The 27835-nt window shown below is 35.4% G+C and overlaps 1 protein-coding gene across 1 annotated transcript in view; it reads left to right on the top strand.

Moving 5' to 3' along the window:
- LOC149086590 (cell adhesion molecule Dscam1-like) overlaps window positions 1-27835 on the top strand; it is a 236354-nt gene that overhangs the window by 184235 nt on the left and 24284 nt on the right. Inside the window, exons 10-13 of the mRNA XM_089230963.1 lie at window positions 381-500; window positions 11684-11863; window positions 13860-14007; window positions 19327-19475. Of these exons, the coding sequence (XP_089087089.1) occupies window positions 381-500; window positions 11684-11863; window positions 13860-14007; window positions 19327-19475 (597 nt within the window). The remainder of the gene's footprint in view (window positions 1-380; window positions 501-11683; window positions 11864-13859; window positions 14008-19326; window positions 19476-27835) is intronic.

The following is a 27835-nucleotide window of genomic DNA, read 5'->3' as shown; positions in this document are numbered from 1 at the left end:
TAGAATGAATATAATTTCGACGAGAAATGTCCCCCCCCCCCCCGTAATCAAAATGGACGATTTCTCGAGATGGCAAAAAAATCAGGAATTAATGTGCTTCGCAAAGCTTAATTATTTTCGTACCATAGAGGGTATGAATTCCCATGTGCAACCTTTCATTGAACATAAAATTGTATTTACTAATAATAATTATATTAAAATTAGTATAAGATGGATTGTGTTTTATGAATAGTATGACTGGTATTCAAAAGTATATACGAGGATACCAGTCATGACGAGAATCTATCTCAAACAAACTGTATATAATCTGAAAAACATTGCAAAAATTTCTATCATATTTAGTTTCATCAATTCTGATATTTTGTTAATTATGTGCGTAGTTCCCCCGCGGTGGATTCTAGAGCCTAAGGACACAGAAGTTGTTCAAGGAAGTTCAATAAGAATAGACTGCCAAGCCGAAGGATTTCCGCGTCCCATCATACGTTGGAAGCAGTTGACAGGTAAGATTAGAATAAATCTCTCTGCATTGATGCACTCTTTTCTCCTCCTCTGAATAGCGTTAGTTATTGTAAATTTTCAACAAAAAAAGGAGATATATTTTGCTTCCTTAAAACTATGAGTCGTAAATGTTGACTGGATTCCGAAAGTTTTTCTTACTCGGGTTATCGATGTGTTCACGCATTTAAAAATGTTAGACTATTTCTCACACGAATTTCTATGCTAACAGTTGATAGATTTTCTACCTTTGCCACTGTCAATCGATCCAAAAAAATACCAAATGCCTCACCATAAAATCCGAAAATATATACATAATAATAAATCCGAAATATATGAACATATCTTCAGAATAGAATATTTTTCTATGCATATTTTTTTTATTTTTTGTAGATGGCAGCAGTGGTTCCAGCGTGACATTAATGTGTTCTATTATTTTTTTGCCACAGAAAGAGCATTGGATTTCTGCTGCTACCTATCCAAAAAAACTGTCTCATACTTCTAGAAGTAAAATTGGTTATTCGGTTCCTAAATAAACATTATATGGTATAATACCATTTATAAGTTTCCCTTGCTTTACGCGATTTCTCTATAGCGCGATTTTGGTGTTGATTTTAGAAATTTGGACCAGCTAAATGAGGTATGTAGTTTAATCCTGAAAATGAGCATGCAAATTAATAGGGTTGTCATGACAGTTCAGTGCTAGACAATTCAGCGCAGACTATTCAACGCAGTGATTGTGTTTTGCAAATAACAATTCCTTTTCCACTTTTTCCGGACCTAAGAATAACCGAAGATGCACTGCTTTAAGTTAATTTCTGTCAGTTTCTCCTCTTTCTGCAAAGCTGTTATGAATTTCCAAATACTGGAATGATGGACTTCAATAGTGCTCCTGAACGAACTATGCCAGCACTAAATATCATTATTGGTTTTTGCAAAGCCGTCAATAGTGGCGTCGAACTGATTTCAAAGTTCTATAGCAAATTGTGCAAAAATTTTGGATATCTCCTACTATTTCCTTTCAATCCAGGTGTCCTCGAAATAATTTACAATATCATGCAAATCTTCATTATCTCTGCAGTAGGTACTCTGCAGTATTCTTCGGGAACGCTCCAATATCTTCGATATATTTTTTTATGACGACGACATATTTTGTGTCAGAAAATTCTAACAGCACTTTATTTTCTAAATCATTTCAAAGTATTTTGAAAGTACGTATGCCAGTCCCAAGTCTGGAAAAGTAGGAAGGGAATTGTTATTTACAAAACATAATCACTTCACTGAATCGTCGGTGCTGAATTATCGTAGATTCATTAGAGCAGTGATTCGTCCTTGTCAGAAAACTTTCCTGACGCAGGGGTACAACAAAAAACGGCGACTTGACCGCAGCAAAAAATTGCTACCGCAGGGAGTCCCTCATCGAGGGGTTAGTGCACCAACCTCTCGATGAGTATAAAAAACAAGCCTGCCGTTCGGAATCGGCAATAAATTGTAGGTCCCGGTCTAATTAGCCCTCGTGTGCAGAAAATGACCGTGGTGCGACAAAAATGAGCAATGATGATTAGAGCAGTGATGCGCAAACCATGAGTCGCGACATCCCCGGGGTTTCATGTCAATGGGGGGGTCACGAGAGATTCTAAAAATAAAACTTCCAAATAAGAAATCATTTTTATTTAAAAATATGTCAAAACTAAAGAATGCCTTTATTCAGCTAAGCTAACTACCATGTATCATACAATATAATTTCATCAAATTCCACTTGCACAATAATCAATATACGGGGTGATTATAAAAAAACTATCCCGACATATGGGCCCCTAACTATCATACCATTCACAGAAACTGAATGAAATTTTGGCATAAGGTATTTTGAGGTATGCGCTCAAGAATGATATGGAAAACAACAGTATCACTCTAACAGTTACGGTTACAGTGAGAAAATTTCGAAAATATCAAATGGCAACACCAAGTTTTTTTGTATTGGAATGCGATCTCCATACTGAAAAACACTAAATAGCGTTGGAATGGCACCTGTAGCACGAAAATCCCCGGAGCTAGGCAAGGAAAAAGTAAAAAGGACTTTGCCGTGCACCAGAGCATTAATGTTCGTTTCATTCGTCACACCGTTTCTTCGGCTGAGATCCCAGCCTGATTAGTCCTCCACAAGGTCATGTGGAAAATTTTTGAAACACAATAAAATGCTTTATTTTATGCTGCTTCTCTGTCCTTATTGGTTGTCCTCACTTTTAGCCTATCTACCGCCGGTGATTTTCATGCTACAGTTGTCGTTCGAACGCTATTTAGGGTTTTTCACGATGGAGATCGCATTCCAATACAAAAAACTTGGTGTTGCCATTTGATATTTTCGAAATTTTCTCACTGTAACCGTAACTGTTAGAGTGACACTGTTGTTTTCCATATCATTCTTAAGCGCATACATCAAAATGCCTTATGCCAAAATTTCATTCAGTTTCTGTGAATGGTATGATAGTTAGGGGCCCATATGTCGGGATAGTTTTTTTATAATCACCCTGTATATCGGCTTCGTCATGCCAGAATCATGAATATGCAATGTCCTTGGAAAAAAATGTGGGAAATGATTTTTTTTTTAATGTTTACTCTACCCATGTTACTCTATGGAAGTTATTTTCCTTGCATAAGGGACACTAAGCAAATCAAAAAACAAAGTAAATGTTATATGATATCAAAAAAATTGAATTTCTCTGGAAGTCAGTATCGCCTAATAAAAATCGAAACAAGCTCTCCTAAAAGGTCTTTCGGGACATTTACTCTAAAAAAAATCGGAATGTTTCAGAAAACCAGGGCACATGGCCAGCCTATGTGGGATCGCTGAATACATGGTCAGCCTGTGAAGGGGTCGCCTATAAAATTTTTGGTCAAAAGGGGTCGCGCTTCAAAAAGTTTGCGCACCTCTGCATTAGAGGTATAACATAATTAAAATGACAAAATCCGTTGAATTCGTTGGTGTAGATGAGACAAATATTGAAAAAAATGCTCAAATCTTTATCGCACCAGATCGCAATAATGAACATCTTTTGCATACAAATCGACAAGATCATCAGAATTTTAATCGAAGAAAACGATTCTAATGAATCTAGAATTCTGATATCTGGGACGATATTCATAATTCTGTAGCTTTGCTCCTAATAAGTTTATAAAGAGACGAACAAAGCTGCTTTTTAGCCAAATGTCGACTGCTTTCATTAAAAGTCGTCAGCCTATATCAGGCTCTTCAGGAAAGAAAACACATCCACACTCTCACTAGAATCTATCAGAAGTAATGTGTGAATACAGAAGTAAAACGTGTAAATTGAATTTATTCATGTAGCCTAGATTGACGAGTCGTATTTTTATAAATTTTAAGAATTCATTCAATCAAAAAACTTTATTTTGCTGCTGGAGGTTGGGTTAACTTTTTTCATCCTTCTGAAGAAAGCCCCTATCCCTATCTTAATCATGTTAAATTCAACTCCCTTTACGTGATTTCGACTTACGCGATTATTTCATGAAACCAATTAATCGCGCAAAGCGAGGGCCGCCTATATTGTTCATTTCAATGCTGCTCACCGGTGTAACTTTTTACCGGTTTCTATATGTTTATGTTTGCCGTAGAATTTCAGCTATTATTTTTTTTCCGTGTGTGTGCTGAATATGAATACATATTTCGTGTTAATTTTCATACTCTATTGTTATGCGTGCGGACAGGAGAGTTGAGCTGGAACCCCTATCGAATAAAAACAAAAGTATTGGTTATAATTCTTCGAATGAAATACAGTAGATTGATATAACCAGTGTGCAGCATGGAAATGAATATGGTTATAATGTCTGAAATTGTTTATTATGATACTGAAAACCGGAGTAAATTTATGCTCCGTGTAATACCGGTTCCTGTATATTTTACGTTTTACACAGAATTTCGCCAGTTACTTTTAGTGTGACGAATTACAATTATTTTATTAAGCTTAGTTGGACATTAGCTACTTCTTCCTTTAAAAAACACATTCTTCTCACCCCGAGCTACCTTAATCATATCGGGGCAGCTTCAAGAATCTGGTGAAATGTTTCGCCAACAGGCAGGAAGTTCCCACTGACCTGCATCGTCCGCGGACCAGCGGTTGACGAACACTGGTCTAAACATCCCAGTTGTATTTGTTAGGATTGAAGTTTACAATTCAAAAAGAATACGTGAAAAAAGAAATCATTTCTTTCATCTCAACAGGAACTCCGGGTAATGCCCGTTTCTTGTGAATGAGTTAGGCATTAATTCTAAAACTAAACTGCGTAGCTACTTCCTTTCTCTTCGCCGTATAAGAAATTTTTCTACTTCTGAAGAGCAGACGAGGCAAAATCTGCAGGGTACTTACTTACCTAGATTTTTGCTGAGTCTAATGTTACTTGTATTTTCAAAGGACATGTTGTGTTAGGCGAGAGTAACGAGCTACTACGTTGATGACGTCTTGTTTCCAGTTCACTCTTAATTTGACAGATTTTTTTTCCTCCCATCGACGTTAAAACTCGTCGGAAAGGGAATAGGAACTTTTCGAATCAGTTTACTAACATGTAGTGAGACTTTGAACCTTGAATATAAAGCTTGAATTACGGATGGAATTGTGAAAAAAATGTGATGAATGCAACGAGATAAAATGCGAATTCCGTTCATTCTCATTGAACTAATTTTGACTCGATTTATTAACTCCAGTTCTACAGATGTTGCTTCAAATCATGAAAAATGACGGAAACAAATAGAATAGGTTTTAACCTCTTATCTGTTATTTTTCCGAACAGATTTGGACTATTTTGTTAGTAGCGTATTAGAATCCAAAAAAAGACACCAAAAGTGAGGTTTTCGTTAACATTTACGGTGAGGTAAAAGAAATGAATTAACGATCATAAGTACTCTCAAGTATTCACTATCATTTCGCTATTTCTTCTGTGTGTGTTATCTACTTTTTAAACAAGACACGCTCTTCTCTAGCATTTCCTTCACTTGAAAAGCCGTAATATGGACGTCGGTCGGACGTCAAGTTTTGTTCATTGTTTAATATCTATGTAGAAAAATGTTGCAAATTTAATTAATTTTATCGGAACTCGCCAATACTAGCGTCATAGGCAGCTGTAATATGCAGTGTAGTGTAAAAACAGTTTTAAAAGTTTTCAAATCAAATTTATTATCATTACACAAGTACAAAAAAATGCGAAAAATATAGAAAAAAATTTACAAAGGGATCAAGTAAAAAAAATTACCCATTCTGATAAATACTAGTAAACGTTAGTATGGGAAACAATACTATACGTAAGTACTGTATATATGTGTATAAGGTTCATGGCAACAGAGGCATGCAATTCAAAAGCAGTTTTACATGTTGCATCGAAAACAAATATATATATATATATATATATATATATATATATATATATATATATATATATATATATATATATATATATATATATATATATATATATATATATATATATATATATATATATATTTCCCCCGATGAGAGCCCTAGACATTGGCTATGACTTTTTTCCAATTTTTAAATTCTTCTCTGAAATTTCCAATGTTCATATATTTTGCTTTCTCTTTCCAGTTCACATAATTTGTTCTCAGTTTTTCATAAATAAAAAATGGAACTTTTACAATATATATATATATATATTGGATTAGAATCAAAAGCAAAAAACAACTAGATGCAGAATGTAAATAAATTCAAATGCTATGCTATTTAGGAGTTATATGAGCAACAGAAAAACATTAAAAAAAAATTCAATACCATCGAGAGTGAGAATATGAATTGCTTGGCACATTTTTTAAAGGATGAGAGATTAGTATTGTGAGCGATTTCTGGTGGTGATGTGTTGTAGAATTTTGGGATAAGATAAGTAAAATGTTTCTTCAAAAGTGTTTTATGAGGAAACGAAAGTGAATACAAATTATTTAGTCTATTTGAAGATCGAGATGTAGTTAAAGGTAAGGTTAATTGACCTTTGAAAAGGAGGAGAATGGATTTATAGAAATATAACTGACGCAATATTAGTATTCCGAGATGTTGATGATGTAGTAAAAACGTAGTAAAAAATTTCATTATTTATATATGAATTACTGAAAACAAAATTATGAGAAGAACTGGAATTTGAAAGCAATATATGAAAATTGTAAGCAGTATATGGACATTGAAAAATTTTAAAATGGAATTCATCCAAGAATTCAAAAAATGGAATTCACCGAAGAATTTAAAAAATGGAATTCATCGAAGAATTTTAAAAATGGAATTCATCGGAGAATGAAGGATTCAAAAATGAAAAAAAAATCGCAACTAATGTCTAAGGCTGTCATTGGGGGAACAACCTGACATTGGCTTAACACAGAACGTTTCTGAGAGCATCCCTGGGTCTCGAAAGCATAAATAGATGCTCGATCCCCCGACGTTCTGCTGTAGTACCATTAAATTCATTAAATTATGGAAAATTCATAAGAAGAAATATGCATATATATATAATGTAATTAGACTGTACAAAAGGTTGCATATAAAATGATTTTATCGAAACTGGCCAATACCAGTGCCACAGGCAGCTGAAGAGTGTAGCGCAACGTTTAAAACATTCATTGCAAGTAAGTTGAAATCAAAATTAAAATCATGGCAAACATGAAAAGCAATAAGGCTGAAAGCGAAATTAACGATGACTGAAAAATAACATAAATACAATATAATTAAGCACTGAATTTCCCCAAAATATGAAACAGAAATGATCAAAGCCAATGTCAGGGCTCTAATCAGGGGGGGGGGGGGGGGAACACCCCCAACATTGGCTAAATAGATAACGTTTCTGAGATACCAAAGGAACTCGAATCCCCCGACGTTTTGATTGTGTACAAATGAAATCCATAATATTAACATATAAAGAAAATCCACAGCCAAGTGTAAATGTTGTCAATAATTAAAGCCATTAAGTGTGTGTTGTTCAAAAAAACCACACAAAAAAATGTATTAGTCAAATATATAAATTTAAATTTAGATGCAGAAGGTGAAAGTACCTACCCTGTGAAAAGTCCTATTTTTTTTGTGGTGAGTTTTTTTTTCGCAGTGATTCTGAAGTTACCAGTTAGGGGCCGTTCAAGTATTACGTCATCATCGATGGGGTGGGAGGGAGGGTTTGGAAAATGCTTACGTCATCAACCACCCTTTATGAAAATATGAGTTAGGATTCAGAGGGGCAGAGCTGATGACGAAATTTTGCTGACAAGGGGGGGATCAAAAATTGCTAAAAATTTGCTTACGTAATACTTGAACGGCCCCTTACTGGTGTGACGGGGAAGAAAGTGTAAAAAGGAAAATTTTTGCATATAAAGATTTTTTAAGATTTAATTAATGCATTTTGAAAGTCATTACTTTATCACATATATTTTTAATGCGAGAAAGTTAAGGAAATAAAATATTTTTGAAAATCTTTTTGCTGATATTATAATTGTGATTGGTAAGAAAATTAACCTTGAAATTAAAGTCGTTTCTTTTGTCGTGGATTCCTGTATAGACCGTATTGTTAGCAATTTTTATTTTTAAGTCTTAAAAGTTAGCTTGATTATTATCTTGATTAGTTTATTTTTTAAGATTTAACGTGTCAAGGTAAACTTGTTGGCTAATTTTATGAAAATTATTAAATCATCAATGTATCTGAAACCTGTAATATTATGAGAAATTAAATTTTTATTTTCATAGTAATGTAGAAAAATATTAGCAAAAGCACTTGAAAAAATAGTACCCATAGGGATACCTGTATTTGGTTTAATCCCATTGAATAAATCTCAAAAATACAAAATTTATAGCCAAATTCATCCATTCATTTTTTTTTTTCCATTTTGATGCAATGTTCGTAGTTATTAAATAGGAATTCGCAGATATTTATTATTTCGTTATGTGGAACATTAGTGAATAAATTTTCAAAATCATAAGTTTCAATAGATTTAATATTAGATTTCTAAAAAGTTCTAAAACTTTGAAGTTATTATTAATGATAAAACCAGATTTGTGTGTGTGTGCTGTTATCAATCTCCTTGAGAATTCTACTAAGCAAATTGAAGAATTTTAAACCAATTTACAAATCTGAATTGAACTGGATGGATTTTTATGAAATTTAACTATAACAAAAAGATATGGAAATTTAAGAGATTTTCATTAGCTATTTTTAATTTTTAAAGTTTGCTAAGTTTCTTTTGTAAATTTCTTTAATTGGTGTGTCAATTTATATATAAGTATTATTGTAAGAATATTTTCATTGATTAATAACTCTTTATAAAACACTTTGCAAATAATAGAAAAATAATTGGCAGCTTTATCCACCACCGAAATTATAAATTTTTCTTCAAGTTTCCTTACTTCTTGTAGATTTTTTATCCTCAACCAAATTTACATGTTTAATTTTTTGCTTAACGAAAAAAGTTTTTATATCTTTGATTATGTGAAATTTCCATTCGATAAAGTTTTCCATAGGCCATACATATCTGTTTTCTGTGGTTCCCAACTTCGAGGCACAAATGCGAGCAGATCTCCCCGTTAAAAAGTCTCGCCGCAGAGAGCAACAGACCTAAAAACAGTACAAATATTCAGTCACTACACATCACTCACTTCACTTCTGAGATATAGATGGCAGCACTAAAAAATCATACACAACACTAGATACGCACTCAGACTGTTAGGTACACACACTTACACTTCCGGCACAACTCACTAGGTAGAAAATTTCCTATGGCGATAGACCTGAATTGTGTTCGGTTAAAAAAAAAAAAATCTAAATTTAGTACCTAGACTCATGATGAAACGTAGATATATTCAGAATCAATAATAGATAAATCTCCTGTGATAATATGTTTATATTCTTTGTCAATCTTTAGTCTGTGAATTTCTTTTACAATAACAATGTTCATTTTCTATTCCATTGAGATTTTTACTAAAAAAAATTATAATTACACACAGTATGTTTGATAGCATCATTTAATGGCTTTAATTATTGACAACATTTACACTTAGCTGTGTATTTTCTTTATATGTTAATATTATGAATTTCATTTGTATGTACATTAGAAGAACGTCGGGGGTTCGAGTACCTTTTTTAGGCCTAATGGCTTTGGTACGCTTTTCCCCTGATGAGAGCCCTGACATTGGCTTTGATAATTTCTGTTTCATATTTTGGGGAAATTCAGTACTTCATTATATTGCATTTATGTTTTTTTTAGTCATCGTTAATTTCGCTTTCAGCTCCTTATTGCTTTTCATGTTTGCCATTATATTAATTTTGATTTCAACTTACATGAATATTTGTAAGGGTTTACAGCAAAAAAAAAACTTTCTGCATTTCTTCCAACTAGATTGGGATTATATGTCTCGTCCGCTACAAAGTCAAACCAAACTCGAGGCAGTGTAAATTAAAAAATATTCCAATATATGCGTTACGTTCAATAGATTATTGGGAGGAGAAGGGAGTGGGGGGGTTGTGAAAATGAAAATTTAAATAAAGTTAACTCTGAATACACACGTGATCTAGTAACAAAAGTTAAAAAACCACTCCGTTTCAATATATAAATCCCTGATTCTTTGACAAAAAATGATCGAACGTCTAACTTTATATCAAATATTAGCCGCATGAGCTCGTATTTCATCTGCATTGTTTTTTTTTTGTTTTTTTTGTAATTCTTCTGCAACGAAACTCGTAGACGGAACTATGGTGGTCAGCTTAAGTTTCTTTTTTGCGGTTTTTCAACTTCGAGGGACGAATGCGAACCTGTCTCTCATTTGAAAAAGTCTTCCCGCAGAAAGCGAACAGTCCTTCAACACGATACTTACCATAGCATTTAAGTTCAGGCATCTGCCACTTTTACTTCTAAGGATTCTTCTACATAGGCACACTCGCTCTGGCCTCTGTCCTTTACAAATTCGCCGTGACCTTTTGGCCCCTTTTTTTCCTTCTTTCTTCCCCCCACCCCCCACCCACACATACACACAACCTGGTTCCAACTGCAGCCTTGGCTATACAAAATCAAAGAGACGTAACGCATGCTCCTTCTTTGGATCCATCCACGCAGAAAAAACGCACCAGTGTAGACATAGCTAAATTGGTGGAGCCTCCCAAGATTGGCATTCGTCTAGTGTGCGTTGCTTATCTCGCGAAAAAATATTTTGACAGCCGTACACATTGACTGGAATTCATAGCAAACCACTTAGGACAACGCATAGCGCGCGTGTAAACTATGTAAGAAAAAAGATGACAGCACCACGAGAACACAAAACACGCATAACTCTGACGTAATATTATATATTTGTTTGTGGTCTTATATACACACATAACACGTTCGGGCATTCACCAATTCGTTAGAAATTCCCTAAAGGAACGTTTATACAAGGTGCATGTGCGGTTAAGTAGGAGTAGTTCTTCTGTGCATAGTTCTTTTCTCTCGTGAAACAAAACTACATAAGTTTCCTTTCCCTTTCTTGCTTAGTTTTCGTATGTAATTGGTTCACACCCAAAAAAAGTCGCGATAAAACATTTTCCGTTTTACCGTTGCTTAATTAACTTATTCCACAGTACGGGTAATTAATTAACCGAATTATTAATTCGTTCTCTGCACTCCGATTAGATATCTGAGTTTTTACGAGATAAAGTAAACGCTGTGTATGCGTAAGTACTGGCGAGAGCTAGAGCACTTTGTCAACTTCCATAATCTAATTCATTTCGGAGGAAAGTACAGTGTTTGTCTTTAAACGCTCTCGTTTGTCTTTGTTCGCGTAATTCCCGAGATGAATACGGTCATTATAATAAGGGGTAGTGATTATTCATTTTACAACGCGGAATCGCTGTTTCTCAATCGATCCGATTCATTGATTCATCGCATAAGTTGCATCAACTGATGGTAGTTATGTTTCGCAACTAGTCTCGTTACTTCGTGGCATAGAGTGAGTGATCTTGAGAGTCGATCGATAGTTGAGGTAGACTCATCTTCGATAAATGAGATTATTTCTGGGATTCGAATAATTTTCTCATCCGTGATATCGACGAACAAATTAGCCGATTTCAAAATATTCCAAATGCTTCGTATAAAACTGATTTAATTAATGTTGCTTTCCACTTGAATCACAAGTAACGTAAATAAGTTTTGAAACATCCTGCCCAGGTTCTCAAGGATCACCGGAAGCTTTTCAGACGATCATGAGCAGCGCTCGAATGCAAGTCTTGGAAAACGGATCGTTGCTTATCCTGGAAGCGGGTCAATCTGATGGCGGATCGTTTCTCTGTCAAGCATTCAACAGCATCGGGCCGGGTTTGAGCAAGATGCTTTCCATCACTGTTCATGGTTTGTATAAGAAGGCTAAATTATTTTCTATACTTTTTATTTACCTTTTTTTCGGTCAACATTCGGAGTGCAGAAACGCCGTATCGCTTTTGAGAATCTTGTGCTGAAGAAAAGATAAAAAAATTTAAATAGAATGTGCGTCTTTTCCATATACTCAGCAAATAACCATTCCGGGGGGAAAAAGAAAGTTAATGCATTAATAGGTCTTTATTGACACCCCGAGCAAAATTTCGAGGGGCAAAAGATGTCAAGGGAATATGATATCAGGATTTTGAAACTAATTAACTGGTCATAAATGGCTGATCCAAAAAGAACAAAAATTAGAGAGTCGACCAAAATAAGGCCAAATGGAATGTAATCATTTTATCAGTGGAAATGAGAGTAGCATAAATGACTGTTCGAAGTGACAAAAAGTTATGCCTAAAAATCATGGTAAAATTTAAAAATTGGTGAACATATTACTTCATATATATAGATGCTTACATATTTATAGATTACTTACATATATAGAGATGCGGGGGGAAAATAAATATCAGTTGGGTAACGAAATAAAGCAAAAGACCATGCGATCACGTGATGGATGAATAAGCATGGTGCGTTTTCACATATGTATAATTCGGTGCGTATATTTCATGGACGCGTATAACATTGAAACAAATGAAATGACAGATTTCACTTACTCAGAAATCACCAACGAAGAAGGAAAATATTTACAGGTGCATAGCTCTAACATCTCGCACCGCAAATTACTGGCGAACCGTTGATCCTAGAAACATACTTCCAATTAGAAAAAGTATCCAAATAACGTGTGGACCTCAGATACGTCATCCATGTTGCAAGGGGTTGTATAGTTATTATAATAAGAAATTAACTTTTTATACGGATACCCTGTGCTCAAAACCAATTAAAAAGCTATTGTCCTGTCTCTCCCAAGCTCAACAAAAACATTCCACGTTTTCACGTCCAATATTCATTGAGATATTTAAATTCAAAACCTGAGAAAAGTTGCGAAAGAACAACATAAACGAGGAAAAGAAGCATTTTTCGTTAATTTATGCTGTTCTCCCCCCCCCCCCTTTTCTCCGATTTTTGAATTCTATCTCAGGGAATATTTCACTTGGAATTTTGAAATTTGGTTTTTCTTTTTACTTCAGAACAGAGAGGGAAACAACTTTCAAATCGAGATTTTGAGCACAGGGTGTCCGTATCAAAAAGTTAACTTTTATATTTTGATAACTATATCCTTTGCGCAATAAGAATGACATACCTCAGTTCTACACGTTATTTGGATACTTTTTCTAATTGGAAGTAGGCCACAAGGGTCAACGGTTTGTCGGAAATTTGCTGTGTGAAGTGTTAGCTATGCGCCCTGCATATTAGCCCTATCCGTTGATGATTTCTGAGTATTTTGGGGTAAAGTTATGTACCCTTTCATAGATTTGTCTTGTGCAGTGATAACCACATCTCCAGTGACATCTTAAGTATCGTCAGTCACGGTGCTTGTAATTAATGATAGCATTACATTTGTTTCATCGAAAATTCACTACAATGTCAAAATTAACGATTTTATCAAAAACAAAAGACTAATAACGGAATCGAAGAAAGCAAAAACGAAAACTTAAAACGGGATGAAGCTGAACGTCATGTGATCACGTGGTTGATTGAAACGGGGTGCAGCTCATCACGTAATGAATCAAAAGGATAAACATGCTTATCTTATTAAAATGGTTTGTTACTTCTATCTCTTCCCCCCCCCCCCCGTGATCTCCAGAAAACCCCAAACTACAAATACAAACAGAGGTCGGCCTTAGGAAGATGCGCCCCCGCCCTTAGAAAAACCCTTATCCATGACTCCTTCACACACCCCCCCCCCATCAATTTCTCAGTGTTTCCTCAATTAGAAAATTATTTTTCACTCAACATTTTTGAATTGCTTTACGGTGAAAATATAAATTTTCATCACTATTAGTATAACATTTTATTCAACTGTTTGTAGTCCCAGCTCACTTCAAGACAAAATTCAGCGCCAAAAAAGTAAGAAAAGGTGATCAAGTTAACATCAATTGCAAGGCTTTCGGAGACAAAGCTATATCCATAACGTGGTTCAAGGACGGCGAAGTTCTCAGTAATGCCACGGGGACAAGGTAAAGTTTCGCAAGTTTATTATATCTTTATTTGTTTTTTTGTTTATCATTATTATTTTGTTTGATCATATGTCATCTGGTGGCCATAATTTGTTTTGTCTTCTTTTCTTTTATTTATTAATGTTTAATCGATGATTGTTTGAATCAAACGTGCATGTTCGGTTGTCCAACGTATACAGGGTGTCCTGTAAGTCCTAATTCGACCTTCATCTCATCAACCGTTCGTCGTAGAAGTATGGTTCCAGTTTGGAAAATGCTCAAAATGTGTTCAGAAATCACCCTGTACGAGTGAAAATACAGTGTGTCACAAAATAAAAAAGTGGAATTTTGTTATGGTCCCCCTGTTCTCTAACTTCCAATCAGAAAAGTTGTTCTACTCTCTGTTCTGAGAGAGGCAAAAAATTCGATGACCGTTATATTCACTGAGATATTCTTTCCCAACTTTTCTTTTCTTTTTTGGCCTCAGATGAGACAGGGCAACAACTTTCTAATTGGGTTTTTTAGGACAGGGTCTTAAAAATTCATATATAAATTAATATTCAAATATAAAAATTTCAATTCTTTTTTTGTCGCACACTGTATTTTTACTCTCAGAACTTGTGCAGGGTGATTTCTGAACACACTTGGAGCACTTTTTTAAAAATTAAAACCTCTACGACAAACGGTTGATGAGAGAAAGGCCGAATTGGGATTCATAGGACACCCTTTATAATAAGCAATGTATTCCTTTCAATAAAGATAAGTCATTAGAAATGCATGAACTTCCCAGCTTCAAATCCTTTGCAATCAGAAATCAATACGTAATTGAATAAAATAAATGATTGTATAGCGCATAATACCAAAATTTGAGCTTCTGCAAACTTGACTGAAATTCATTTTTCCCCTTAAAACTCATGTGAAGCATTATTTCCGTACACTCGTATAAGCATATTTTTGTCGCAGTATAAGAGTAAACCAAAACAAAAAGCGCGTGTACCTATGGAAAGTAATATTGAACATACTACCCAAAAGACTTACTGAACATCTTGGCATAAATTAAATTCACGCAAATATCTTGAAAAGACAAACGACGAATATATCGCAAACGACTAATTCATACACACATGTCACATTCCACAAATATATTCTAAACATTATGGTTTGAAGTGTAGAGCCATGTAGAGAAATTTTGAGATGAATTTGCCCTCGCGCGATACCAATATTGAGACTGTACATCACGATATGAAAAGCCTCGCTCTCATAGCACTAGAGGTAATGCCGATCATTAAAATTTACAATGTGCACTCTCGGATAATTCATTTTCAATTATTTAAACTCGTGTGCTGGTCGGTAAAGACAACCCACAGAAGTAGTTTGTCTACCTTATCTGCACTACACCCACAGCGACCTCTTTCCCCATTCATCAAAATTCATATTCCATACTTAACTTTTAGACGCAATTGCGAAATCTAACGCGGCCTTTCACGCGAGCAAGCAGCGAGGATGAAACCTTGATTGTCTCGTCACACGCTAAAGCTCCATTAGTATATATACACATACACACAAAGTTGCTGGGAACGATCCATTCCGCTTCCTTGAGCTTGATGTTCGGAGAAAGTGAACACAAAACAGCAGCGTCGGGACAAAACGTGCTAGTTTATAAGTTTATAACATGCCGCTTGCTTCATGTGAGAGAGAGAGTTGCACTGACGAACGATTCGCGCTGAACTTAGATGTGGAATGTATTCGTGGGGAAACTCTCTAATAACAACCTGCGGACAGAAACTTACGAAACGTACTAACTAATGTACTTATACAACGAATTTATATGAAAACTCGTGCATTTATCATAAAAATATCCTAATTACAAGAAACAATCTAACTCTTCTATTTCGTTTCTTGTTAACAGTAAATCCATTGTATGTGCTAATATGCCTGTGAAACAAACTTCAATTAAGAACTAATTTATAAACCTTAGAGGGTGCTTAAAATAAACTTGCAATCAGAAAACTCAACAAATGCAACTCATCATCATCTACAGTATATAGTATTTGTTATCGTTGACCATTATTCATGTTCAGCTTTCGTTGAAATCAATGGATTAAATATGGCATTAGATTTTTTAGGACGCACTCGCAGCTACACCCCCCCCCCCCACCCCACAACCACTCCTGTCCCAGCAAACGATTGAAGTTTTCACTTTTGGTTTCGTTAGATCGAATTCTGTTAGAAACATAGTTGTGTTTGGAATCTGCTGTATTATTTAAGTCATTTCAAATGTAGGTCATGGTCTAATTAATACTCGTTTGTGGATGTTTACAGAATTTTAAGACAATACTAAAGCAAATTCGAGTGAGCTGTTGACAATTAAAAACTGAATATTCGAGAAAAAAACAGAAAATCGAAATAACATACTATAAATTTGTAAATATTTATAAGCGGTATTCGTGTATTATGTAACTTTATTTGTTTATCCCCACTGTATAAATATAGAGCCTAAATAAAAGAATGAAACACTTGCTTCATACTTCAGTGCAATAAGCGCATAATACGACTTTATTTGCTTATACAATATTTGTTGACCGAGGCCTATACAAGGGAATGCGGTGATGAAGTTTGACAGAGGAGACGATTGATATTACAAAGGAAATCAGAAACTGTTGTACAATCAATAATGTTTGATGGGAGGTTGTTCCAATCGGTTATTGTTCGAGGAAAGAAACTAAATTTGAAACAATCTGTGGATGCAAAGATTGGTTTCAATTTCTGTGAATGGTTTATTCTTTTTGAAAAATATGAAGCTGTGGAGTTAGAGAACTGGAAGTGTCGATAGGAAAATGGCCATGAAGGATTTTGAAAAAGAAAGTTAAATTAGAAACTTCAGTGATTAAACAGTTATTGATAGTGTAAGAAGAATCGGGGGAGTCTTTTGTGCGAGTAATTTTTATAAAAACTGTTTTCGAAGAATTATGGGGTAATTACAAGGACGAGCACCATTCCGATACGATGTTGAGGTTATTTTGGAGAGAAGCTTGGTCGGATTCGTTGTGCACTGTTTGGTAGATGACGCAATCATCTGCAAAGAGTCTGATATGGCAACCGATGGAATTAGGAAGATCGTTTATATAGATCAAAAATAACAATGGTGAGTGGACCGAACTCTGGGGAGTGCCAGACTTAACCTGGAGAAATGGGAAGTTCTGGCCCTTAGAGGAGACAAACTGACTGTGGTTGGTGAGGAAGGCTTCCACCCATTTAAGCAGTTGAACACATAGGCCAAGGTTTTGGAGTTTAAGTAGGAGTTTATTGTGGGGCATCTTGTGTCAAAAGCTTTAAAGATATCCAAGAAAATTATATCAGTTGGACGTTTTTGTCGATACTGCTTGATAAATCGTGTATGAAAAGAACTAATTGGGTAGTTACTGAAAAAGATGATCGAAAGCCGTGTTGATTTGAGAAAAAGAAGTTTATTGAATCAAGGTGTGAGCGAATTTCCTTGACAACCATGTACTCAAAAAGCTTGCAGCAAGTAGAGGTGAGATAGCGACTGGTCTGAAATTAAGGATATTTGAAAAAGATCCTGACTTATATATATTTATATGAATTGGGGTAATCTTATTAATTTTCCAGTCAAGTTAGATGTGTTTAATGAGACCTTGAAGATAATTAAAACAGCAAAAAATTTGAGAATAAGATTTGAGATCCCATCGTGACCAGTGGAGTGAGGTTTCAGTTTTTTAAAAGGTTCAGAGAGAGAAGGCCTACTTTAGTGAAGAAGACAGGACTAGAGTTGAATAATGAATCGGAAAAGGAGTACTGAAAAGGAGTGGAGTCAAAGGAAAAAACAGCGGAAAAAGCCCGATTAAATTCTGTGCCGATATCAAGGTGAGAAGTTCAATGTTATCAATTTTAAGGGAAGAAGGGAAAGCTGATTTAGGGCGAAGAAAATTTCAAAATTTTGAGGGGGTTAGTTTCAAGGTATTGAATACATTTTAATTACTGCTCCTTTCAAATTCGAATGCATATCTCAAAAATTTTTAAGAAAAAAATTGAATTTTTTGAAACGATTTCATTGGATCGAAATCAAATAAAACCTTCGAGATCTCAAATCATTTTCTTAGCTGACAGATAAAATTCAAATGAGTCTTTTAAAATTGATATTTTCTGTTATATTTAAATTATTTCTAATAATGGAACAAACAGTGGAGTGGTGATACTGAAGGTAACTTTTAAAAATGATATTTTGTGTCAAATTCAAATCATTTCGAAGTTACCTTCAGTACCACTACTCCGGTGTTTGCCCCTTTACTTACAAATTTTTCGCAGCGAATTTGCACGCCATCAAATGTCTCAAAAACTGAAATCTTTGTTTTCCCGTAGAAATTAAGATTAATAGATGAGTGAATTTGATTGTTTTTCTGTTGTCACCTAAAAATAATGCTCTTTTAGCATCCGCCGTCTTTCTTTTATCTCTTTCGTGTTGTGAACTTGGCAAACATTCTGTTTCGACAAACTCTTTACAAGGAAATTGTTGATTTCTTAATATACGTCCACATATGCTTACTCGCTTCGACAGTGGGGGGGGGGGGGGGGGGAATAACCCAGTTTTTCGGTTTTCTTCTTTTTTTTCTCTTCTCATTTCCCCCCCCCCTCGCTAAACCCGGTTGCTATCGCAGTGCCACAGCCTCCAAGCTATACCAAATTCAAGAGAAGCAACTCAAGTCTCTATGATGTACTAACCCGTCCGTGGGTCCACCTAAGTTTGGCGTTTGTCTAGTGCGCGATGGTTGACTCGCAATGAAATATTTCGTGACATTCACACACATTGATGGCTGAATTTCATCAAGCCACTCTAGGACAACTCATAGCATGTTGATGTAGATGCACTTTCATTAATCTTCATTCGCACTTTTCCACATAACCGAGTTGTAGCTTCGATGAACCTACAACTAATTCAATGCAACTTTTCTAAGTGAAATTCTCTGTCTTTATCCCTACACATTTCTCTGTGCTTTTATACTTTACTAAAGACTCCATTTAAAATGTTTGTTTTGTTTTCTTCCGCCCAAATGTTTTTCAGTTCACCGTTGCTTTTTTCGTAGCCAACACGTAGAGAAATTAAGATAAAGTCTTTCATATCAGTATATACTGTAATTTATGCATTTGTGTAACACACTTAATATAAAAAATTTTCTCGCAAGTATTACTCCAAGTATTACACATGAAATTTATACTTATGTCTTAATATTTTTTTCCACTTGATAATATGAGTATCGATTTGCCGGTGTGTAATTTAACGCTTTTCACTACAACTGAATTTCCCGTTTCTTCAAAGCGCAGATACAGTAGAAGACAATTCGACCATCCCGAAGGACTCGTTTCTCAGCTCAATGTCCATTCTACTAAAAGGGATGACTCGGCCGTGTTTTCTTGCAGAGCATCAAATCGCTACGGTAACGACGACTCGACTCTTGAATTGGTCGTTCAAGGTAAGAGTTATCAATCATATCGACGGCGTTCAAGCAGAAGTCATCAAGCCCAATTTTGAGATTTTGTCAATTCAAACTTTTGAGCCATTGTGAAAAGTAATAAAAAATATTTTAAAGATTTATATAACTTTTACATTAGATTCACTGATTTTTAAATAACTGGTTCGTGGTTCATAACTGTTCCTTTCATGAAAAAAAATATGTGTCAGAATCTCGCGATAGAAGTGAAACTTCTAGGCTTGACATGATTAGATTCCCTCAATTAAATTTAGTTTTAATTATTTAAAATTGAATTCAGAAATTTTTAATTTAATTTTAAATAAGATTGAACTCGTTGACTACTTATTTTTTTAAACCCCCCTAAACTTGACTCACTTGATCTAATTGACCCCTTAAACGCGAAGTCACCATCCGTCTCCCGTAGAGTTCTAACGAGTTTGGCGTCATATGGAATCATAATTGAACCCGCTATAAATCCCATGTGTGGCAGATTTGTTCACTAAAACTTTCTGGGGATAAGCGTGGTTGGCTCTGAATCGTAAGGTGGGGAGGCTTTTATCGGGACCGAAGTCTAATACAGGGGTCTAGTTCAGAAATGAAGAGTAAGAAGAAAGTGAAGCGCTGATGTACAGCGTTATGATAGCGCAGTCAATCAGTAGTTATCAATGTGACGTCACAAAACTTGCATTCACGTGCGAAATATACTAATATATTAATAGCAGCATTAGGTCACAAGAGAGAGTAGCTTGCTCGGCGCATGGGTTTTAGTATAATCATTGCTCCTTGTCCCGATCTGTAGCCGTTATATACTACCCCCCTTCCCAACTTTATTTTCTTACACGGCTGAATGTGTGTATATTGACATTCTCCCCATCACCCATCTGCTTCATCACACAATCAGTTATTCCACGGAACGGGTTTTGTGGAAAAGAAAGCGTTTCTCTCTCTCTCTCTCTCTCTCTCTCTCTCTCACTTTTTGTGATAATTTTCTCTCCCTCACAGAAATTCACTGTTATGTCGCTATAGAAGTTTCACTTCAATAATTAATTGGAAATTCTAATCAAGTGCAGCAGTCCGTCAAAACATTTTGTGGAATTGGTGGCTTTTGCTTGAACGCCGCCGATATAATTTATTCCAATTTTAAATACAAATACAAAGGCCACAACAGACAAAATGCCCAACGAAGTGGCTGGAAAAAAGATGCCCGTAAAAAATATGAATGTTGAATACACATCTAAACTATATCAAAAATACGATAAACAAAAATAATGGGAACCAATAATTATTGTAAAATATAAATATACTGCCCACATAAAAAATTTCAGTGATAAAAGTTCCAAACACTCATTCCAAAGTGTTAAATTAATTAATTTTTCTACAATTTCTTCAAGACAATAATCGACACAATAAATTTTTTGCATAATTTTTGAAAATTAATAGTGAATTTTGGCTACTTTCTACCCCGGAAGATCGGGGCGATTTCACTTCTTTTTTAAAAAAAGAAATAAGTATTGAGAAAAAGCATTCGATCTAATCAATAATGCATGAAAATATTAATTATAAAACTGGCTAGCCTTGAGTGGAACAAACCTCAACTCATTTTATTGCGCTTGAATGAGGAAAAAAGCATCTGAATCTAAATTAACCTGAATACAGACGCGATTTCAACGTATTTATACATATCAACCATTAAATGCGTAGCTTTGAATACGTGCAAAAGGTTCTTTAAATGTTCATCACTGCTGCCAGTTTGAAGATGAAAATTCGGAATCACTTTTGCCCATAAAGAGAGGTCACATTCTTTCCATTTCATATTTTGAATTTGCTAGTAGATGACCCAATTAACGACACAACACTTTGTTGCAGAACATGTGTGGCTGTGATTTCACTAATTTGTTAAAATTATTTGTTTGCATTTAATTTTTTTTACCTTGAAGTTTACAATGCAAATTTTCTTCTTACTGCAGTTTGAATCACAAAGAAGATAGTTGTATATCGGAAAGTTAACATCAATTCATACTAATTTATTACTTTCAGTACATTATTTTATTTGCAATTTTTAGTCCCTATAAGACCTCTTTAAGACCCTGTATGAGCAGTACAATTCGAAATAGATTTTTTAATGACTTTTCAGGCTTTCAATTAGTGCCATTAACTATGAAAAAATTATAAGCTCGAAAAAAAATTATATTGAACAGTTAAGGATTAAATATAGAAGCAGCATCTACGTGATCGAAAACTCGTTCGATATGCATCTGATCAAATGAAAAAATGTGTACGATATTCTTGGTTGTTAAGGTGCATCTTTTTTTCCTCTAATTCCCATAATCGCTTTCCAAATGAAATTTTCAATTCTTCGCAAGCACAGATTGAACAAAAATCCAAGCAGCTATTTTTACAAAATATACTTGATGATTTCCGGGAAAAAAAAAGGGGGCGTACAAAAAAAATTACTCTTCTTATTCACCCATTACACGAGAAAAACAAATCAGTGTATTGAGAAATTCGCAAGAGAAACCGGGAATTCGCGACAAAACGAAAAGGAAATACTTTGGAACATTCGTCGTCTTTGGACACCTTCAATTAGCAGAAATAAGCAGCTGTGCATCGAATCCCTCTTCCCCTTCCTTTTTTCCTCAGTGGCACAGAAAACATTCAAAGTTCGCTCCATGAAACGTGTATATACATACATACAGGATATATGTATACACACTCTCCCACATTCAAGCACATCTAGGCCTCCCTCTCACATTGAATAGTCTGCTTTTCCGCTCCTGTTATTCCCCAGAAAATTCTCTCTTACTATTTACTGTCTCTTTCCATAGCACCGGCACGTTTAATTAAATTTAGCCTCGCTTTTAATTAGTTTCTACCATTGGAATTCACTCCACAACCCGCCCACCCTTCCTCACACCCGTTCGTGCTTTTAAACTCGGAAAAGTTGTTCGGTTTGTGGGAGGGGTAGTAAACGCAGGTTTATCCTCCTTCACCTCATCTTCAATGGTACCCATGTTTGTGTCTATCTGCCTACCTACGTAGTCGTTGCATTTAGCATTGCTTTCTCTCTCTCTCTCTCTTCACACTGGAGGGCACAGAGGAACCAGAATGAGAGAGAGAACTCGCTCTCTCTTGCGAGGGACAATATTTCCTCCTTTCTCTCCCCTTTGTTTCAACTCTTTGCTACACTCAATCTAATTAGAGGTAAAGCATTAGTCTTTCGCGTTTCTACCTCGTAACCGGCATTTCCCCCACAGCGAATTTAATTATGTTTTATTTCTGCCGGTGAAACTGCGTGATAGTAAAGCGGTGAAGGAGGTCGAGCAAGAAGAACTAGACGACAATATGTGCCAGAGAAAAGCGGTTATACGCAATGCGAGCTCTAACCGACAAGCTATTAGCATCGTCGACCATCGGCCATATTCAATTACACGCGCAAGGACATGCTCTGTTGGACATTAATCCTTGATTCCCCCCCCCCCTCCATTTTTGGTTTTTTTTTTTTTTTTTTCCTCTCTTCCCATCAATGTGAGTTAATCAGAAATCGTGCAGATAATGATGGCTGCTTGATGATATTCCTTCGATCCGATGACATTAATCGAAATCTTATTTCTTTTGGAGAACTACGAAACGCAGTATGTGTGTGTGTTCTTTCCGACATGCTATGATCTTCGTGAAAATTAGCTTAGTACGAAGCTCATAAAACTGCCGATAATTTCCATTTGAAAACTCATAATCATTTGTGAAATAGTTGTTCTCGCGGAACTGAAAGACCTGTCTATTCGTGTCATTTTGAAATTTCGCATCACACGTGGAATTAGTAAATAATCTATTCCGATGATTTCAATCATCGGAATAGATTATTTACTTTTGAATTTGAATTTACTGGATTGACTTGTAGAAACGAAACAGAATTGGCCGTAAACCGTAAAACCGCACAGTTTTGACAACAAATTTGGACGATCTTTATTTTAATTATCGGCGATAAATCTCATATACTGGTTTCCTTGTTCACATGGTAGAAATTTCTAGGGAAAAAAGATGGACATAGTAAATTTTTCTTTCTTCATACATATATCTTTCACTCTCCACTATGTCTCTTTCTTTCTCATATGTGTCGTATATATATATATAGAAAAATGCATTATATGTGGGGGGGGGGGGGAGGTAGAAATCACTAAACAGTAGTTTAGAAAGATAGAAAAAAAACTTCCGTTCATAGGGATACATTGAAACTTCGCGGCGATGAAAAAAGAGATAACGAAAAAAGGGAAACCTGTGGCCTTTCAGCCACAAACTTTCACAAACCAATCTTCCATTTGCGTTGAATCGAGATATCTCATTTCTGACCATTCATGGGTTGTATTTTTTGTTTTGTTTTGTTTACAATCGTAAAAAATTGTCATAAATATTTCTGCTATATTTCTTCGAGAAATTACTGATTCTATCCTTCATGATTTCACTTTTATGTTAACATCAGAGAAACCTTGCAGTGTAATATATATTAATGAAAAGATTCCGAAACTTGACATAAACAGCAGAACAAGGATTAGCAAAAAAAAAAATCATCAGTCGAGGGACACATTCTCAGGTGAAGGAAGCAGTTGTTTCTCTATCCTGTCGCAAAATGCCTTCCACCTAATTATCTCCTATCTATGATGCCGACTTCATATCGAAGATAAAACCCGAATTTTAATTGCGAAGCTGAATAACTTCCAAGTAAAATTGAGATTCGAAACAGAGTTTTAGAATTCCAAAGTTTGATTCGATCTCGGCTGTCGAGCCCTTTTCAAAGAACTCGCGTATCAGATCAGAATTATGGAGTAAATTTGGAATTCTATCAGTATGAAGCCACGATTTCCATAAACATTCGCCCGAAGCACTGTATTAAGTTTCGTATGAACAAAGGTTATCGATCACAAGACTTGAGCAAACATCGTCCGCGTTTGTAATAATCGATATCAAAGCCTAATTAGCGCTGGAAAACATTATACATGCCGCGACTTGGAGTTTGGAGACCCTCGGGTGATGTGTATGCATATATGTGTGTGCATATATGTTTATACATAATACTGGATGTGTATTCACACACACACAACCCCATCGATAAATGCACTCGATAAACTAAAAGAATTTTCGCCCATCAAACATCGAATATGAGTTCGTTCGAAACGGGTTTTGTTTGTTTGACTGCGTAGAAAAGATTTCCTCAGACTGAAAACATTTTTTCCGTCGTTGATTCACTTTTCGTCGTGTAAATATTTCAATCTAATTAAGTGATGAGAGGTAGAGAATTTTCCGATCAACTTTTTATTTTTTTTCACTCATGTTTCATCTCCGAAAAAATAATTTATTTGTTTTTTGGCAACTAAATTATACTCTGTTTGGCATGTAAACTCCTCAGAGACATTACATAGTAGTTCTTTTTTGACAATCAGTTCGATGTGTTCTAACGGATTTCCGATCCTTTTTATGTCCTCGGGCTACATTATAGACTCGATAATACGAATCCAGTTTTCCCCGCCATCCCTCGACTTAAATCTTTCGAAACTGATTATGATTATGTTGGTGGAGGGTAATTCTCGCGCGTAATCAAATATTCCTCATATGTGTGCCTGTGTTTTTTCTAATGTCCCCTTTCACCATTACCCAATTAATAAATTACATGTCTGAATGATTAATAGAGAACATATTTACCCAAACTTCTAAATCTGAAAACGAGTTTCCGAAAGACGGTTTAAAAAAAGAAACTTATATTGCTACATCACAGCATATATTAATGAATCATACTAGCAAAACGAAATATCCTTCCACCAAAAAAACATTTCAATTCATCAATCATACAGTTCTCTCTTGCGTGTGTGTTCAATATATTTGCATTCTACACAAATTTCGCGCGTCGTGGATGTAGCCTATTCGATACATTTATTTGATACGCAAGGTGTCCCATAAATTTGTAAATGGTTTGAAAATTCATAAAAATTGAAGGAAATGGTATGAAGGATTCGTATATTTGAATGTGGTTTGAGAAAAAGTTATTCTCACGAAAGATTATAAAGTACCGTAAACTGGGGCTACTTAGACCCAAAACGTGAACATTTTTGTACATTTCTTACCAAAGGATAGCCTTAATTAATTATAATGATTAAGGCAGCAACCTAATTTTTATGATATTTTCCTGCGATTCTAGCTTTTTTCACACAAAAATTTCAATTATTTGAAATATATACATAATAAATTATTGAAATTTTTGTTCAAGTAAACCCCCGGGTTTGGGTTATTTGGATCGAAGCTACATTTTCCTTAAAATAAATAATTTAAATAGGTAATGGAGTAAAATAGGGCGTAGGATTTGGAAATAAAACCTCTGGAGACATTTTGGTTGAATGTTTATGTAATTTGATATTAAATTTGAAAATACATCATGAATTCTGTGATGTTGAATGAAATATTTTAGAGAACCCCTTTATATCTTTCCAACTAGTCCTATTAAGGATAATAATGCATGAAAAAAGCTGCTTTACATTGGAAACTGAAAACAACTTATTTTTATTAGTTTTTGTGGATTAATTTCTACTACCAGGAGACCTCTTTTGATTTCTGGGCAATTTTTGTTTCAAGTCTGCAAAAAAAAGCGCATGACCCGTGTGGCTAACCCAGTTAATGAAGAAAAATTGACAGAAAGTGATGAAATCAATCATTTTTATGGTGAAATATGAAAATGTACGTAATTGATCAAGCACGTAGTTAAGAGGTTACTTGGAACCATTTTACTGGCTGGGTCCAAGTAACCCCATTTTTAGTTTTCACGTCATTACTTATAAATTTTACGGTGTTAAGTGGTTCTCTGTATGACTGAAAAACTGTCGTTATTTTCTTAGACTAAATATGAAATGTAAATTTCGCTTTATTTTTCGTATGACTAGAGTGTGTAAATAAAAAAAGGTGATAGCCATCAGGTCGCAATTCGTGTTCGTATCACAAAACAACATAACCTGAAAGGGGCCATTCAAGTATTACGTAAGCAGATTTTCAGCCATTTTTGACCCCCTGCTCCCCCCCTTGTCAGCAAAAGTCAGCAAAACACTGACCCGCCTCCCCCCTGTCAGCAAAATTTCGTCAGCAGCTTAGAATATTTCATATCATCAAAAAGGGGTGGTTGATGGCATAAGCAACCTTCAAACCCGCCCCCCCCCTTGTGTCATCAAAAGTCAGCAAATCCGAAACACCCTCCCCCCCCCCTCGATGCTGACGTAATACTTGAATGACCCCAAATAGGAAAAGCGGGAAGAGCGGGAACGTAGTTTAGCACCTCAGAGGCTGCTATCACTAGCTAGCGTCTGAGGTGCTAAAAAAGCTACTCCAGCAGATCAAGGAGTGATTTAAAACTTCATTTTTTTTTAGGTTCAAGTGACCCCAGTTTATACAAATACAAAGACCACAACAGACAAAATGCCCAACGAGGTGGCTACTACTACTACTTAACCGTACATGCATCGCGTACACATTCCTCTGCGGAATTTCTAACGAATTGGCACATGCCGGAATTCGTGTTCTGAGTGTATGTGTGGTCCCTGTTTCGTGTTCATGCTGCTATCTGTCTTCAATTTTCTGAAATAAAGACGGACATGCTTGAATTTTCATGTTACGTCAGTATCGTGTTGTAGGTCTGCCTGCTCTCTGCGGAGAGACTTTTTAAATGGAAGACAGGCTCTCATTCGCACCTCGAAGCAGGAAAACCGAAGAAAACCAACTTCAGCCAACCACTACTGTTCCGTCAACGGGATTCGAACCTGGAACCTCAGGACGACAGACCAACACGACCGCACAGCGGCCAACGAGGTGGGTGAAAAAAAAAGATGCCCATAAAAAATATGGATGTCGAATAAAACTATATCAAAAATACAGCAACCCAAGACGGTATAGGAAAAGATTAAGTTCAATTTTTTGTCGATAGAGGGTGTTGCACGAAAGCAAATCACTGGAAATATGCAAATCAGAGTCCTATAAAATTCAAGGTGTACGATTAACAGCTCATCTTTGATGATTTTTTCTTCTCTTATTGGCACTTACATAAGGTTCTCATTGGGATGTTGACCATTCGTAGATAAAGCCCTACTTATTTATCTCAGAAAAATGGAAATTGCTTTACCTCAACTACGAATCTGAAGCTGTACGAACGTTCCGGACAAAGGAGAGATTGAAGAAAGGTTCAGGTCCAATCACTACAGCCTGGTTGGTTTTCCTGGCCCTCTATTGACAAAAATTTGAAATTTTTTTTCCTCTACTAAAAAAATCGTCTTTCGTGAAAATAACTTTCTCGCAAGCAACGTTAAAATATAGCAATTCCTTTGATTTTTATG

The sequence above is a fragment of the Pholcus phalangioides genome, unplaced genomic scaffold, assembly GCF_987345545.1.
Source record: "Pholcus phalangioides strain wild (caught in Gottingen) unplaced genomic scaffold, Ppha-v1.0 ptg000004l_1, whole genome shotgun sequence".
In the NCBI taxonomy this organism is placed as follows: Eukaryota; Metazoa; Arthropoda; class Arachnida; order Araneae; family Pholcidae; genus Pholcus; species Pholcus phalangioides.
The sequence above is the reverse complement of the archived record's forward strand: the minus strand, read 5'-3'. Positions and strand labels throughout refer to the sequence as shown.